This window comes from Ochotona curzoniae, unplaced genomic scaffold (assembly GCF_017591425.1).
Source record: "Ochotona curzoniae isolate NIBS_2020 unplaced genomic scaffold, NIBS_Ocur_1.0 scaffold_4701, whole genome shotgun sequence".
Lineage (NCBI taxonomy): Eukaryota > Metazoa > Chordata > Mammalia > Lagomorpha > Ochotonidae > Ochotona > Ochotona curzoniae.
The window spans coordinates 66,518,195-66,531,970 of record NW_024467122.1 but is presented as its reverse complement, the minus strand read 5'-3'; the positions used below and the strand labels follow the sequence as shown (position 1 = coordinate 66,531,970).

The 13,776-nt window shown below is 45.6% G+C and overlaps 2 protein-coding genes across 4 annotated transcripts in view; one reads left to right on the top strand and one right to left on the bottom strand.

Annotated features, from left to right (window-relative positions):
- Positions 1–438: 438 nt before the first annotated feature.
- Positions 439–1,557, bottom strand: C2CD4A (C2 calcium dependent domain containing 4A). Its single transcript, XM_040970117.1, has one exon. The coding sequence runs from the start codon at positions 1,555–1,557 to the stop codon at positions 439–441; it is 1,119 nt and encodes a 372-aa protein (XP_040826051.1).
- Positions 1,558–8,942: 7,385 nt separating this feature from the next.
- The window catches only part of VPS13C (vacuolar protein sorting 13 homolog C), a 171,484-nt gene continuing 166,650 nt past the window's right edge, over positions 8,943–13,776 (top strand). For all 3 annotated transcript variants that reach the window (XM_040969557.1, XM_040969556.1, XM_040969558.1), the window contains exon 1: positions 8,943–9,127. In XM_040969557.1, coding sequence (XP_040825491.1) covers positions 9,028–9,127 — 100 coding nt within the window. In that variant the 5' untranslated portion in view covers positions 8,943–9,027. The remainder of the gene's footprint in view (positions 9,128–13,776) is intronic.

Here is a 13,776-nt window from a genome sequence, read left to right as displayed (position 1 = left end):
AGATTATGTTTCTGAGGTGGTAATAACTGCCTATTTACCTTCATGAGCCATTTTACCTCTTTCGGCCTCATTTTCTGAGGTCTCCATGCTTCAGATGTAATAAATGCTCTAACATGATCTAATGGTTATTGTGAAATGAACAAACTTTAAAATGAGGACATGAGCAAATAGACCGTCAAAACAGTCTCTAGTCCTGACATCTCATGAGGCTCATTATTCCCTAGCAGGTGCTTATGGAACACAGCTTGGGACGCACCACTGCATTCGCTGGATGATGCTTCCGAAAGACATCTGTGCAAAATATTACATCCTTTACTTCTGATGGTTAATCCTGGACGACCTCTGACACTACTTGACTGAAACAACGACCTGGGTCAAAGAACCAATATGTTTATTTTGTGCAGAGTCCGAAAATTCTCCGTGGGGCTCAGAGAGTCCTCAGAGGAGCAGCAAGGAGCCCAGCAGCAGCTCACCCTGGCCCAGCCTGCGGCCCCGCTCCAGCCCGCGGCCTTTGTTCTCAGCCTTGATGCGCACGGCCAGGCGGCGCACCTGCTCCTCCGTGAGGCCATCGAAGCAGAAGTCCTGGTCCAGGCCGGCCTTGCGACTCTGGCCAAGCACGGCCCTGCGCTGTTTGCGTGTGGAGTCTGGAGAATGCAGGACCAGGCTGATGCGGCAGCTGATGGAGTGGGGCTCGAGGATGCCCCCGGCCTGGCCCTCTGCTGGAAGCAGCCGGATGCGGAGGTGCCCACTGCTTGGACTGTACTCGGCGGCCAGGCGCAGGGAGCAACCAGCGCGTCCCAGAGCCATGGTGCCCTCGGCTTCCAGGCATTCGGGCTGTGTGCCTGGAGCTGGCGTTAGGGACTCAGGGGCTGGGAACCTGGAGTTAGCGCCTCGCTCCACGTCCTTGTTCGCGTGGGAAACGGAGCGGGCGCGGGCTGGGCCGGGGATCCTTGGGATGCGCAGCGCTCGGCTCAGCAGCCCGGCCGGGGCACGTAGGAAGCGGCGGTCGCGGAGCCGCGGGGCGAGAGTATCCTGAGGCGGGTGGTGGCCGCCTGGGACCGCGAGGTCGGCGGTGAGCGCTGCGCTTGAGACTCGCGAGCAGTGCGGGGTCACGATGGAGGTGCCTCCTGCACCTCCTGGACTGCCGCTGTAGGTGTGAGCCCGGGGGCGGAGCGCGACAGCGTCCTGGCTACCGAGGAGGAGCGACTCCTTGCGGCGGGTGTGCGGGCTCTCGAGCAGCGCGCAGAAACCATAGACGGTGCGCGTGCGGCGCAGGTGAGGCAGCGAGAGCGCAGCCTGTGAGCGCGGGTCCCAGTCTGTGCGGCCGGCGCTCTCGTCTGTCCCTGTCTCCTCACTCCAAGAATTCTGGAGCGTGGCCAAGGCCAGGCTGCGGTCGAGTCTCGGCGGGATGCAGAACTCAGGGATGCGGTCTGGGGTGAGCACGTTCACGCACGGGGGCGTGCGAATCCTGTCCGGGCGAGCCCGGCCTGAGAAAAGCCCATCTCCGCTCCGCAGGAGGCGCTCGGGATTCAAACCTAGTCGTTCCAGGCACCACATTTGGCGTCAGGTGCACAATCGCGATGACCGTGAGCTGGTCAGCCTGCAAAGCACAAGCACACAAGGATTATCATAGCGAGCCCCGCGGGGTGCACTCATTTATGTCCCTTGTGTTGTACGTCCGAGTGCCTCCTGTCTGCCGGGTACAGGCAAACTGCACCTACCGTTTTTGTTTTTTTTCAGTGATTAAAAAGCTAATTCTGTCTTAACTACACGCACGTTCGAGGGGCTGCTTGTTTTAAATCTCTGTAGCTTAAAGTGGAGATGACCAAAAATTAAATGTCCCAAGGGGCTTTGCTTCTCAGCGATCGTTTACTGCATTCGTAAGGGAGTACTGCTTCGGGTCTAACAATGAAAATTAAAATAATTGCCAATCCCTCCAGGAAACTGGGATTTTTCTCTTTTCCTTGTAGAGGTAAAGCCTCAGATGAAAGCTCCTCCTTCCCCCCGGGTGGGATTAAACAAGCCCACAGATCCCCACTTACGTACCTAGGGTCTGGCGTCAGAGGGGTGTCCACCACCTTTTGCCTTGGGCAAGTAGCGGGCGGGGCCCGCAGCCCCTGAGATTCAAAGCGCGCGCGGTAGGGTTCAGCACCCGGGTCCTAGGACAGCGGGTACGAGCTTTTATACCCAGTGCCGCGAGCGCTGGCCAATACGCGCCAGCGGGGGGGTGAGCTCCCTGGTAACCTGACACCAGGCCAGCCTCTTTCGTGCTGCCACGTGGCGCGGATCTGGATACTTTCTCTTGCTGCAGGTGGAAATGTTGGAAACCCCGGACAAGTTTTCCTTTCCTCACAGTTCTAAAGAGGTTTAAATTTTGACGTTATGGCAGCATCACTGTGAAGACTGAGTGGTTACAATCACGGTGAATGCATAGAAGCACTCTACATCCACCATGCAAATGATGGCAAAAGTTGGGTTTGCCTCTTATCCAATACCCTTCCTCAAACCTAGCCTTCCAATTGTCCAATCTTCAGACACTCTTGGTTTTCCAGGTTTCCATCCTGATTTTAAATAGTCTTTTTTGGTTTTGTACTGCTGGGGATTGGGTGGGAACCTTAAGGGGTACTGGAAACTTTTCATATCTGGAACCAGGTAGAGTTACAGTGCTGGGGTGTGTCATATGTCAAAGAAGACATCTAAAAAAAAAGGCGGTGTCCAATGTGTGCTTAAGATTAGGGCACTTTATCGTAGATACACAATATCTACAATATCGGACTGAGAAAAAAAATCACAACCTGCTTCTGAAGCTGTGTGTGTTGAATTTTGACTGAAAAAATAATACTCCTGTTAACACCTGGACTCATTCTTGGGAGGCACCCTGACCACTTGGGACCTCCTGAGGCTGTGCCCACCTAAGACAGACTTCTCCTTCCTTTTAGAGTGAGCCTGTGTTCCTTCTGTAAGAGCTGCTTTCCGTCAGCTCAGGCTGAAAGAAACCTGAAGCATTTTGTTCAACATTTTGGTATGTGGTATTTCCGCCTAGGATACCAACCTGTGATTTGTCACTTCTCCAAATAATATTTAGTGAACTGAATTCATGCAAATATATGTGTAGGGGATCTATCTATCTACCTATCTATCTATCTATCATTTTCAGGACATAAAGGCACATAAGATGATTTAATGATAGTCTTAGAATTGTCACAAAAACGTGCAAATTCTGATTGTCATTGTCTTATAACTGACAAATACTTTGAGAGATCCATTAACTTATCCAAACTCACTAAGTGAAGATGGAGAATGGAGAAAATAATTACTAATGGGCATAACTAAGTTGTTTTGGGGAGTAAATGCTATAAAATATTTTTCTCTGTGCCTAGAACATAGTCAGTATTAAATATGCATAAGCAGTATTGACATTAAAATGGAATGGGAGGCTGTACAGTGGTTAAGGAAAGATGGATCTGACAACATACCTGACATTGCTTCCACCATGGTGGCTCACTTGGGCTGCAATTAATGTATTCAACCTTTTTACACCCTAGGATCAAATGCAGAAATGATACTAATACATAACTGAAGATCCATAGAGTTGTCATGAGTACAATGCACATGCAAAGTTCAGCCTAGAGCCTGATGTGCATTGTCAGATATATTTATTTTTATTGCAGAGGAGAGCAAGTGCTCATTCATTCATTCATGCTGATATTTAGTGCATGCTTCCTGGATTCCTGCCTCCACACTACACAAGAGAATCCAGGATGCACAAGACTGGATCAGCTATGTTCATCCATCAGAAAAGAAATATGATGATGAGGGTGAAGTAGCAGACATGAGTGAATGGTTTTCTATATATTCTTGGGGGAAAGATGGGTGGGTCTCTGGGTCTGAAGTGTCTTTGAGTAGTTACTTCTTTGTCTTGATATCTTGAGCCAGGGCTAAATCTATGAGAGCATGATTAGCTAGTTGTGTTTTTGAAAGTTCTCTGCCTGTGCTGACTCAGCTTTTCTCAGGTGACAACATGCTGTTAGCTCCTTGTGTGAGATCATAGAGAGCCTGTGGTTAAAATGAAGACAGATCACAGCTCACACTCTTGAGAAATTGATTAAGAAGTTAAACAAATATATTTAACATGTTTGAGTCCGAGGTGTAAGAGGGTAATAATACTTATATAAAATTGTCTTAAGAGTTAAAAAGATACATGTGGAAATGGTTGTCAGGGAGTAAGTGCTGGCGAACAGCTAGCTGTTATTATTAAGCACGTTAGCCTGGTCAAAGATTAGCTGATGCACACATGGATTCTTTGTAAAACATTTCTCTACCCAGCCAACCAAAGCAGATTTGTTTTGTTTTTATTAATGGTTCCTCTTCAGTAATGCCTCGGGAAGCATTTCCTGTGCAACACTTCTTGAAAACAGCCGAGTTTTGTCCTCATGTGACTGTTCCCCGTGAGCACATTAAGCCTCATGTTTTACCTGACACGGAAGCATGAGCCATCCAGTACTAGGGAGGATGGTTTAGCAAGGTCAGGTTAAGTACCTGGACACACAAATACATTCTCAGAGGAAGACCATGGCCATCTTGAATGCACAGCTGGAGCTTCAAAACATTCAGTAATGGAAAATACCTGGGTGAAGTAAACAGAAGCAGGTAAACGGAAGCTGAGCATTTTAAAGCAGACACACAACACTTGTGTAGGGCACGCTGCATGTTAAGGAAAGGAAGAAAGGCTTATGGTTATGATGGAGAAAATGCTTCCAGATGACTTTCAAATGTCTGCCTCTAACATTGTGGAATCGATCCCTGTGTTTCCTCATTAAATTTTTACTCAGCCCGTGGTATTGTGGCTTATTAGTTTTTTCATACATATCCTGATTTCCTTTTTTATACAAATGTTTTTGTTGTTTTTCCTCAAATGGTCCAGAGTTGGGAAATGGAGTGGGAGATAATCTGAAGCTAGATTGCCTTACTTTTTAAGAATTCTTCATTTGCCTATTTTGACTTTTGTTTTAGCAGAAATATTTCACTCATCTGTATTTGTTGCTCAGTATCTCACTGCAGTTCATTTTCATAACTGCCTTTGTTAGCTTTCTGGAATGAAGGTAATATGGAGACTTCATTTTCTTCAGTTGACCTCTGTAAATTCTTTCTGGCACAGTGGTAGAAAGCTTACTGAAGAGCTAATGATTTCTCAACACAATACTTTATTTCAAATTACGATTGTGATTTTCTGACTTCATAATGAAACATGGATGATTTTGGCAATTTGTATTTTTTTTTAAATATGTATTTTTATTTTTTTTTTTATTGGAAAGGCAGATATACAGAGAGGAGAGACAGAGAGGAAGATCTTCCGTCCGATGATTCACTCCCCAAGTGAGCGCAACGGCTGATGCTATGCCAGTCCGAAGCCAGGAGCCTCTTCCGGGTCTCCCATGCGGGTGCAGGGTCCCTAAGCTTTGGGCCGTCCTGGCCTGCTTTCCCGGGCCACAGGCAGGGAGCTGGAAGGGAAGCGGGGCTGCCCATATGGGATCCCGGGGCGTGCAAGGCGAGGACCTTAACCACTTGCGCCACCGTGCCAGGCCCAACAATTTGTATTTTTTTAAACATTTCTTTTTATTGGATAGGCAGATTTACAGAGAGAAAGACAGAGGGAAAGATCTTCTATAAATTGGCTCACTCCTCAAGTGGCCATGTGGGAGCAGGGTCACAAAGCATTGAGCCATCCTCTCCTGCTTTTTCAGGACACAAGCAGGGAGCTGAATGGCAAGTGGAGCAGCCAGGACAGAAACTGGCCCCCCATATAGGATTCCGGCATTGCAAGATGAGGATTAGCCAATTGAGCCATTGCTTCAGGCCCGATTTGAGGAACTATTGTAATATTTATAACACTTTGTCAAAACATGTTGAGCGATAAATAAGTAAAATTTAAAACTGTAGTATAACAATAGCATTATTTGTACTTTTATTGTCTTTAAAGATTTTTAAAAGTTTTTTTTTAATGTCTTTCATTTTTATTTTTTTCCTGGAAAGGCAGAGTTACAGAGAGAAGGAGACACAGAGAAAGATCTTCTACCCACTGGTTCATTCCCCAAAAGCTGCAGCAGTTAAAACTGAGCTGATCTGCTGCTGGGGGTCAGGAGCTTCTTTTGGGTCTTCCCATGTGGGTGCAGGAGTCCAGGGCATTGATTCACCCTCTGCTGCTTTCCTTGGCCATAAGCAGAGAGCTGGATGGGAAGTGGAGCAGCCAGAACATGAACCAGTGGCCATATGGGATGCCAGTGCTTGCAGGCAGAGGTGGCTGCGGTGGCCTGTTGAGCCAGCCACAAGCAATTTCTGTATTTATTTGAAAGGCAGAACAACAAAAAGAGGGAGAGACAAATTTTCTGTCTCCTGGTTCACTCCCTAAATGGTTGTAACAGCAAGGTCTGGGCCAAGTGGAAGTCAAGAATTGGTCTTTTTCAAGGGTCAAAGAGACAAAAGCACTTGGACCATTATCTGTGGCCTCCCTAAATTCATTAGCAGAACAGCTGGGATTGGAACCAGTGCAGGTACAGGACACGGGCATCATAAACCTAACCCACTGCTTCACAATGCTGGTCCATGTATTAAACATTTTGAGCTTAATTTTCTAAGAGATGTTTTATTTTGCTAATACCAAAAGTGATATTTCTGAGAAATACTAGCCCAGCTGTTATGAAACAGAATTACTGAAAGAGAAAAGTTGAGCTCAGAGAGGCAGAGGACATTAATACCATTTGTGGGCTTTCGGTAAGTAATTTAATATCCCTGAGCTTGATTTTTTTTTTTCTTAAGAGTGTGGACAATACTAACTGTATTGCTTGGCTCGTAGATTGTTTTGTGATTACAAGGAAATACTGGTATTGGGAAACTAGTAGTAATTGAAAGATAAACTTTAGGTTAAGTACCCCTTGTATGAAATGCTTTGGAATCTGAAAACTTCAGAGCACCAATACAGCATTCAGAAGGGCTTAAGATTACATTATGGAGCAGGCCAGATTTTTGTGTTGTAAATAATCAGTAAAGTCCATGTAAACATTTCAGAACCCTCCAAAATTCCAAAATCTGAAACACTTATGGTACTTCACATTTTGGATAGAGGACACTCAACTTAAGAGATGAGGCATATAAAAATTGATATATTTTTTTTTTCTTTTGAAAGTATAAGAAACTATTATGCAAGGCACTAGCAAAGCTCATGTCTCCCCCAGGATTATGCCTTTTGTTCCACTCAGGAGACCATGCCAGGAAGCCTGGGTCATGTTCTGACTGTTCACGTGTCCTTGCATTTTTTTCTTAATTTTTTATGGCCACTTTATCAGAATATAGTTCCTTTGCACTTGCCTCAGAGCAGAGGTAGTGAGAATAAAAGGTGATTTGGGGTGGTATACTGCTAGGACTGCTAGGAAGTAGAAGTAGAAATCACCTGGGGACACATCAAGGAGGGAATTCTGAGGACTGAGAAGTCACACTGGCTTTGAGCAGTTGACTAACCTGAGGTTGGGAAGACTGACAGTGTAAAAAAGAGGTGAGAGCTAGACACGTCTCCAGGCCAGGGGTGGCGTGTGCAATGTGCATGGCTGCATGAGGAGATGAGGGTAATTAAGGAAATAAGGTGATAGCAGGGGCTGGTTTGGCAGTTTATCAGTTGTGCCAGGAAGATGTAAACCTTAAGTTTCTTCTAGGTATTTTGTTTGGGAGGGGAAAAACAGTTGAGGATTTCCGGTGGCAGGAATGAAATTGGAGGTGGATGTTTATGATTCTGTTAATACGTTTGTTCCTCTTTTGTACCTTCCGTGGTAGATATTTTCTTTTTTTTTTTTCAATCTCCAAAAGACACACTTAGGAAGTGTTCTCTTTGACCCTGTAGCTCATGCTAACAACAACGCAGCATTCTCTTTCAGACATAAACTGGGACAGGTGCAGGTCGCAGGGAGCTGGTACCGGGGATGCAGAGAAATGCGCTGAGAGTCACGCCCGCGCTGTCCAGGTTCCCACCTTACAGGGGATCTGCCCAGTCCCTGAGGCCCCAAGCAAGCCTCTAATCCCGCTCAGCCCTGCGTCGGGGACTTCAGCCTTCAGCCAGGCACGTTTAGCTCCACAACCTTAAAAGAAAATCAAAAACAGAAACAATACACTATTTCTACTTGCCTGTCTGTGGAGTGACCACACTTCCATCATCCAAGCAAAGCATTTTAATAAAATTTCTGTGTACAATGGTTTAACAGTTTTTTTTTTTTGAAATGTATTTTAGAAAAAGAAAAGCTTTTCAGTTCTCGCTGGGGAACTGGTTTGTCAAGGGGTGCTTTCACTTCAGCAGGGCGGCAAGACTTTGGCTTTGAATGGCTGGCCGTCCCAGACACGGCTCAGTGTCAGCACAGCAAAAAGTAAATATACAAACAACAGCCAGCACGCACTCACCCGGGTAAAAAAGAGTAAGGGAAGTATTCCGGTTTGTGAAGAAGGAACGAATGTAACTTCTGGAAAAGGGCCGGATTTAGCTCATCGCGTCTGAAGTTCTCACTCTGTCTGCCATCTTGATGCGGCTCAGGGCCGCCTCTAAGTTAGGAAGGTGTGTTTTTGAGAATCTGCCCCAGTCGGAGGCGACGGGCAGCAGGACAAGAATTCAGGGTCTCCATCCCCCACCCCCAGGTCCGCAGTGGAAGCCGCGGTTGTGCAGGAGTCGCCGGAAGCGCCTGCGGCCCTAGCTCAGCAGTAGGCGGTCACGTAGCTGTCCTCGCGCCCAGGAACGCCGGGTCGCCCTTTTCCTCCTCGAATGTTCTGTTTCTCTTCCGCGTAGGCCGCTGGGATTCGGCTGCGGAGGGTCCCCGGGGCTCGGGCTGGCGGGGCCCACGCAGCGCCGGAGGGCTCGGCGGCGGCGCGCCTGCGCACACTCGGGGTCACGCGCGCGGCGCGGGGGCGGGCTGGCGGCCGAGGGGCTGTCATTCGCCGGCCTGGGCTGCGCTCCGTGGTTCCGGCTCCTCCTCCCGCCGCCTCAGCCCCACCATGGTGTTTGAGTCGGTGGTCGCGGACCTGCTGAACCGCTTCCTGGGGGATTATGTGGAGAACCTGAACAAGTCCCAGCTCAAGCTGGGGATCTGGGGCGGTGAGTGAGAGGGGCGCGGCCGGCGGGCGCGGAGGGGCCGCCACCGGCGGGGGACTCGGCGTCCGGGATGGGGGCGACAGGTGCGGGTCGCGGTGGAGCCTGTGTCTGCCCGCGCCCCGTCCTCCTCCCTCAGGTTCCCGGGATGACCACGACGCGCGTGACCGGAGGCGGGGAGATGCTGCGGGGGTCACACCCGCGCTGTCCCGGTGCGGTGCCCACCCTCCCCGACCAGCCAAGCCCCTGCCCCGCTCTGCAGTGTCCATCTCGGAGGGCTTCCCGTGACCTTCAGTGCGGCGCCTTTAGCTCCAAGGCCTTCAGAGTGAAACGAAAACAAAACTACAACACCATTTCTGCCTCCGCTAGCAGTGGAGTGACCACAGCTTCCTAATCATATCCCGATAAATAAAGTAGCGTCCAGGGAAATGGAGATTGCGTCCCGCCGTTCTCCTCTGGAGCATTTTACACTGTGAACAGGATCTGCTTTTCTTCTGTTTTGATTTGAGGAGGGCTAGGCACTGGAAGATCACTCAGAAAGGCGTGCCCCTAAGGGCCCCTTCCACTCTTCTTGCGTTTAGCTTCTGAAGAAGCAATTTCTTCTCTTAAGACTTAGCATGGGAGGAGTCTTGGCCTTCAGGTGTAGTTTGGGAAGGGTGGAGAGAACCTCAGGCCCGGGCTAGCATCATCATTAATTAGTGCCTGCTTGGTTATGTGCCCAGGAATGTGTGCCAACGTTTTCATCCTAGAGATTAGGTGTAGAATACTTGACAATAAGTATGTTATGCTTGCTTATCCTGTCAAGAGCTAGGTGATGTGCTTGAATTAACGTGTTAAAATTTGGGGATATTGGGTACTTGGTCACCCTCAAGAAGATTGGAGCATTTGAGGAAAAAAAAAAAACTTTCAATGAAACTGCTTCAGTTAAAGACCCAGGCTGGTTAATAGGATAAGCACCAGCCCCTGTAGCTAATAAGTACTTGCAGTGTGTGGGTAGTTCAAATTGAAATGTGCTGCAAGCAAAAAAGACACACAGACTTTTGAACATATTTTTGTCTCCTTTTGAAACAAGGGGACATCTACCATGTTTATAGCTATGCAATGTGCAGTAGCTAAGATATGGGACCCACCAGGGGCCCATCAGCTGATGACTCGATAAAGAAAATGTGGTACAGGTCTACTGTGGAGTAATACTCTACTCACCCATAAAAAAGAATCAGGTTTTAGTATTTGCATGGACCCAGCTGAAAACCACTGTGCTTAATGAAATAAGTCAGTTCCCAAAAGACAGGTATCACGTGTTCTCCCTGATCTGTGACAACTAAAACACACAGCACGATAAGTGTAATCTCTATGAGTGACATTAGAATACTGTGAAGTAACTGTTGTATGCAGCAGGAGTCTACTCCTGAGTAACAGGAGGAGTTCCATTTTAACTTTAGTTTTTTGTATGCAATCTTATTTTCCTTTTTCCTTCTAACTCTACTAGCTATGTCATAATACCTTTAATATTGGAAAGTTAAGCTTGCTACAGTGAATGTGGTATTATAATCATTTGGGAAAAAATAATAAAGGAGAGAGAGGGTAGCAGGAAGGGGAGAGAAAATAGTGAGATCTCTATCTTTTAAAATCTGTATTGTGAAAGCTACTCATTTTATGTAAATTAAAAATAAGAATAAAATATAATTAAAAAGAAATAGGTGAATTAGTTTTTATGTTGAGATATTTGAACATATTGAATTAAATTATAAAAACCCACTTACTTTTTTTTCTTTTGGTATGGCTCCTCACATCTGTAATTATGTATGTGGGCCATATATTTGTGCCCAGTGCTGTTACAGAACCTGTGAATGCTGCCTGGAGCTGTGGACGAGGAGCCTTTTTTTTTTTTTTTTAAACTAGGTTTCTGGTCATCTGATCACTGTAGTTGTTTCAGAAATTAGTGTGTTTCCTCCTTCCTCCACCAAATATAATGCTAAAGAAAAGGAAGAAGGATGCCTAAGGACTGAATAATCAGGACTTTTTGTGGAGACCATGTGTTCCTTTGAAATACTGGCAGTAATACCATTTGTTACTTGTGTTTAGTAAACATGATTTGAGATTTGAAAAAAGCCAGCGGGTTAGTAAGCCTGCCTTCTGAGAAAGCATTGAGTTGTAGGTCTACTGGGTTGCTGTGTTGGATAACTCATTTGCCCTTCTAGACCTTAGTTTGTTCATCTCAGTGGACGCTTTGTTAGTTTGCGGCTCAGGAGATACTTGACTAAGGTCCATGACATATTCTGCTTGCTGTGCTGAGAGAGGTGTGCTGCTCTTGGGAGCTGGTTGCTCTACTGTTAAACATCCTACTGCACACACAGCAGGTCTTTGTAACAGAGAATTATTGAGCCCTAGGTGTCAGTTGAGAAACCTGGTCCAAGGAGAATACCAAGTTCTTCTGGGTTAAGAGGAGATCTACCTTGTGTCGAACAAGCTACAATAAGAAATAAAGGACTTAGGGAATAGATTTCTCTCACAGAATTTATAAGAAGAGAAAGATTAAGAGGTAACTGAAAATTACAAAGTTGATAAGAATGCGTACTTTGATAATTTCAGGAAGTTGTTGTTTACCACTCAAAGTACTGCAACAGGAATTGAAAAATATGCTGTGTATACATTTGTACATGTATAGTTAGTGGCAGTGAAATCTACAGTGAGCAAAAACATACAATGAGAAGGATGGAGAAAATTATTGGAATGTCAAAGACCGAAAGTGTTCTCCCAATATTGTCTTTATTTAATTGTATTTTAAAAAAAGATTTATTAGTTTAGCGCAGTAACAGAAAAAGAGAGGGAGAGCAAGACTGTTTCCATTCATTGGTTCACTCTCCAAGTAGCCTCAACTGGCAGAGCTGGCTTCTCTGATGCCAGGAGCCAGGAGCTCCTTAGTTCAGGGGCCCAAGCACTTGGGAGCTGGATCAGCAGTGGAGTAGCCAGGACGTGAACCATCATACACACTGGCCCTAAATGTATTTTTAAAGAGTTTTACTTATTTATTCAAAAGGCTGAGTGATGAGTGTGGAGAGGGAGGGAGAAGGCAAAAGGACAGACAGGGAAAGATATTCCAGTTGGTGTGTATTCCCCAGATACCCGCAGTAGCGTGAGCTGGATGAGGCCGAAGCCTGGAACTCCTTGGTTTCCCTTGTGGGTGTCAGGGATCCAAATGCTGGAGCCATTGCCTGCTGTCTCCCAGGGCGTGCGTTTGCAGGAAGCTGAATCAAGCAGAGAGTGCATTTGTGTCCTAAACAGTGTCTTAACTGCTGTGCCTAGCACCCACAGCACTGGATATTGCCTTTAAGTTGGAGTTGAAGAAAACAAATGAAACACATGCCATCCTTTCTTCCCCCTGTTTTTATTCTTAAAAGATCTTTTTTTTTTCCCATGCCAAGTGATTACTGTATAATCTTAAAAAGTGATTTAGGAAGACTTCTGCATAAAATTAAGACCTAATTATTTGCTGAGTGTAAGCTCCAGTGCAAAATATATCAATTTTTAAGCCCCCGTCTCATAATATGTACAAAGACTATATCAATATTATGAGAAAAGTGTGAAAATCCTTTATTTTTGTTAATAATACAGTAATACTGATGGTAAACTTGACTGAATGATGGAAAACAACCTATTTTGTTTTATTTTTTAAGTATAGTATGTTTTGTCTAACTTCAGCCTTTAGGAGTTTAATATACTATAGAGTGACAATTTTGTGTAGAGTCAGCCTTAGGTATCTAAATATTTATTTTCCAAACAGGCTTCTAAAAGAAAAAAAGAAACATTGAATTTGAGTTTGTATTTTGGATGCTTTTCTTACATGCCAGCCAATTTTGACAGGCTTAAGTAAGACCTGGTAGACACGTTCTACCTACTCAGACAAGATGCTTTATCTGGATTTTTGTTTCCCACAGACTGATACCAGGAGGTGAATTACATAGCCCTTAGTGATTTGAGATATGTCCAAGATGTAATTGTTTTTGAATAACATATTTGAGACGGTGTGTTGAAATGCTGCATCTTTTGTAAGTTGGCATGAATAGTATCACTGGAATGTAGAACCTCTGTCAGTCTGAATTTCAGGGTTTTTTGCTGTGGAAGAGCAAGAACATCCTCCAGTCAGACCTCTAGCTTTCAGTTGGGCAGGTGGAGTAAACACAGGGGCAGAGGTTGGCTATGGAGGCCAAGGATGGGAGCTTCAGAGCGTGTTGCTGTGCAACCCAGACTGAGCCTGTGCTGTTTTCCCTACTGTCCTTCACCCTCCTCCTGGCACTTCTTCATCAGCTCCCTGGCTTAGACTGAATTTCACTTGCTCAAAATGGTTGGGGCTGGAAATGCCAGGGCCAGAAATGTGTTAGATTTCAGGTTTTTTTCCTTCCTTTTTAGAATTTGAAATTTGAAATAGTTGCATGTACATAATGAAAGTTTGGGGGAATGATATCTCAGTTTAAACTCAAAATTCATTTGTATTGCCTATAAGCCTTTATACAAGGCCTGAAGGAAATATAATGCATCATTTTTATATATTTTTTTAAAAAAATTTATTTATTTTTATTGGAAAATCAGATGTGCTGAGAGAAGGAGAGATAAAGATCTTCCATCCACCTGTTAACTCCCTAAATGGCCACGAG

Coding starts and splice junctions, on each gene's coding strand:
- C2CD4A (XM_040970117.1), bottom strand. CDS start 1,557: ATGTGGTGCCTGGAACGACTAGGTTTGAATCCCGAGCGCCTCCTGCGG.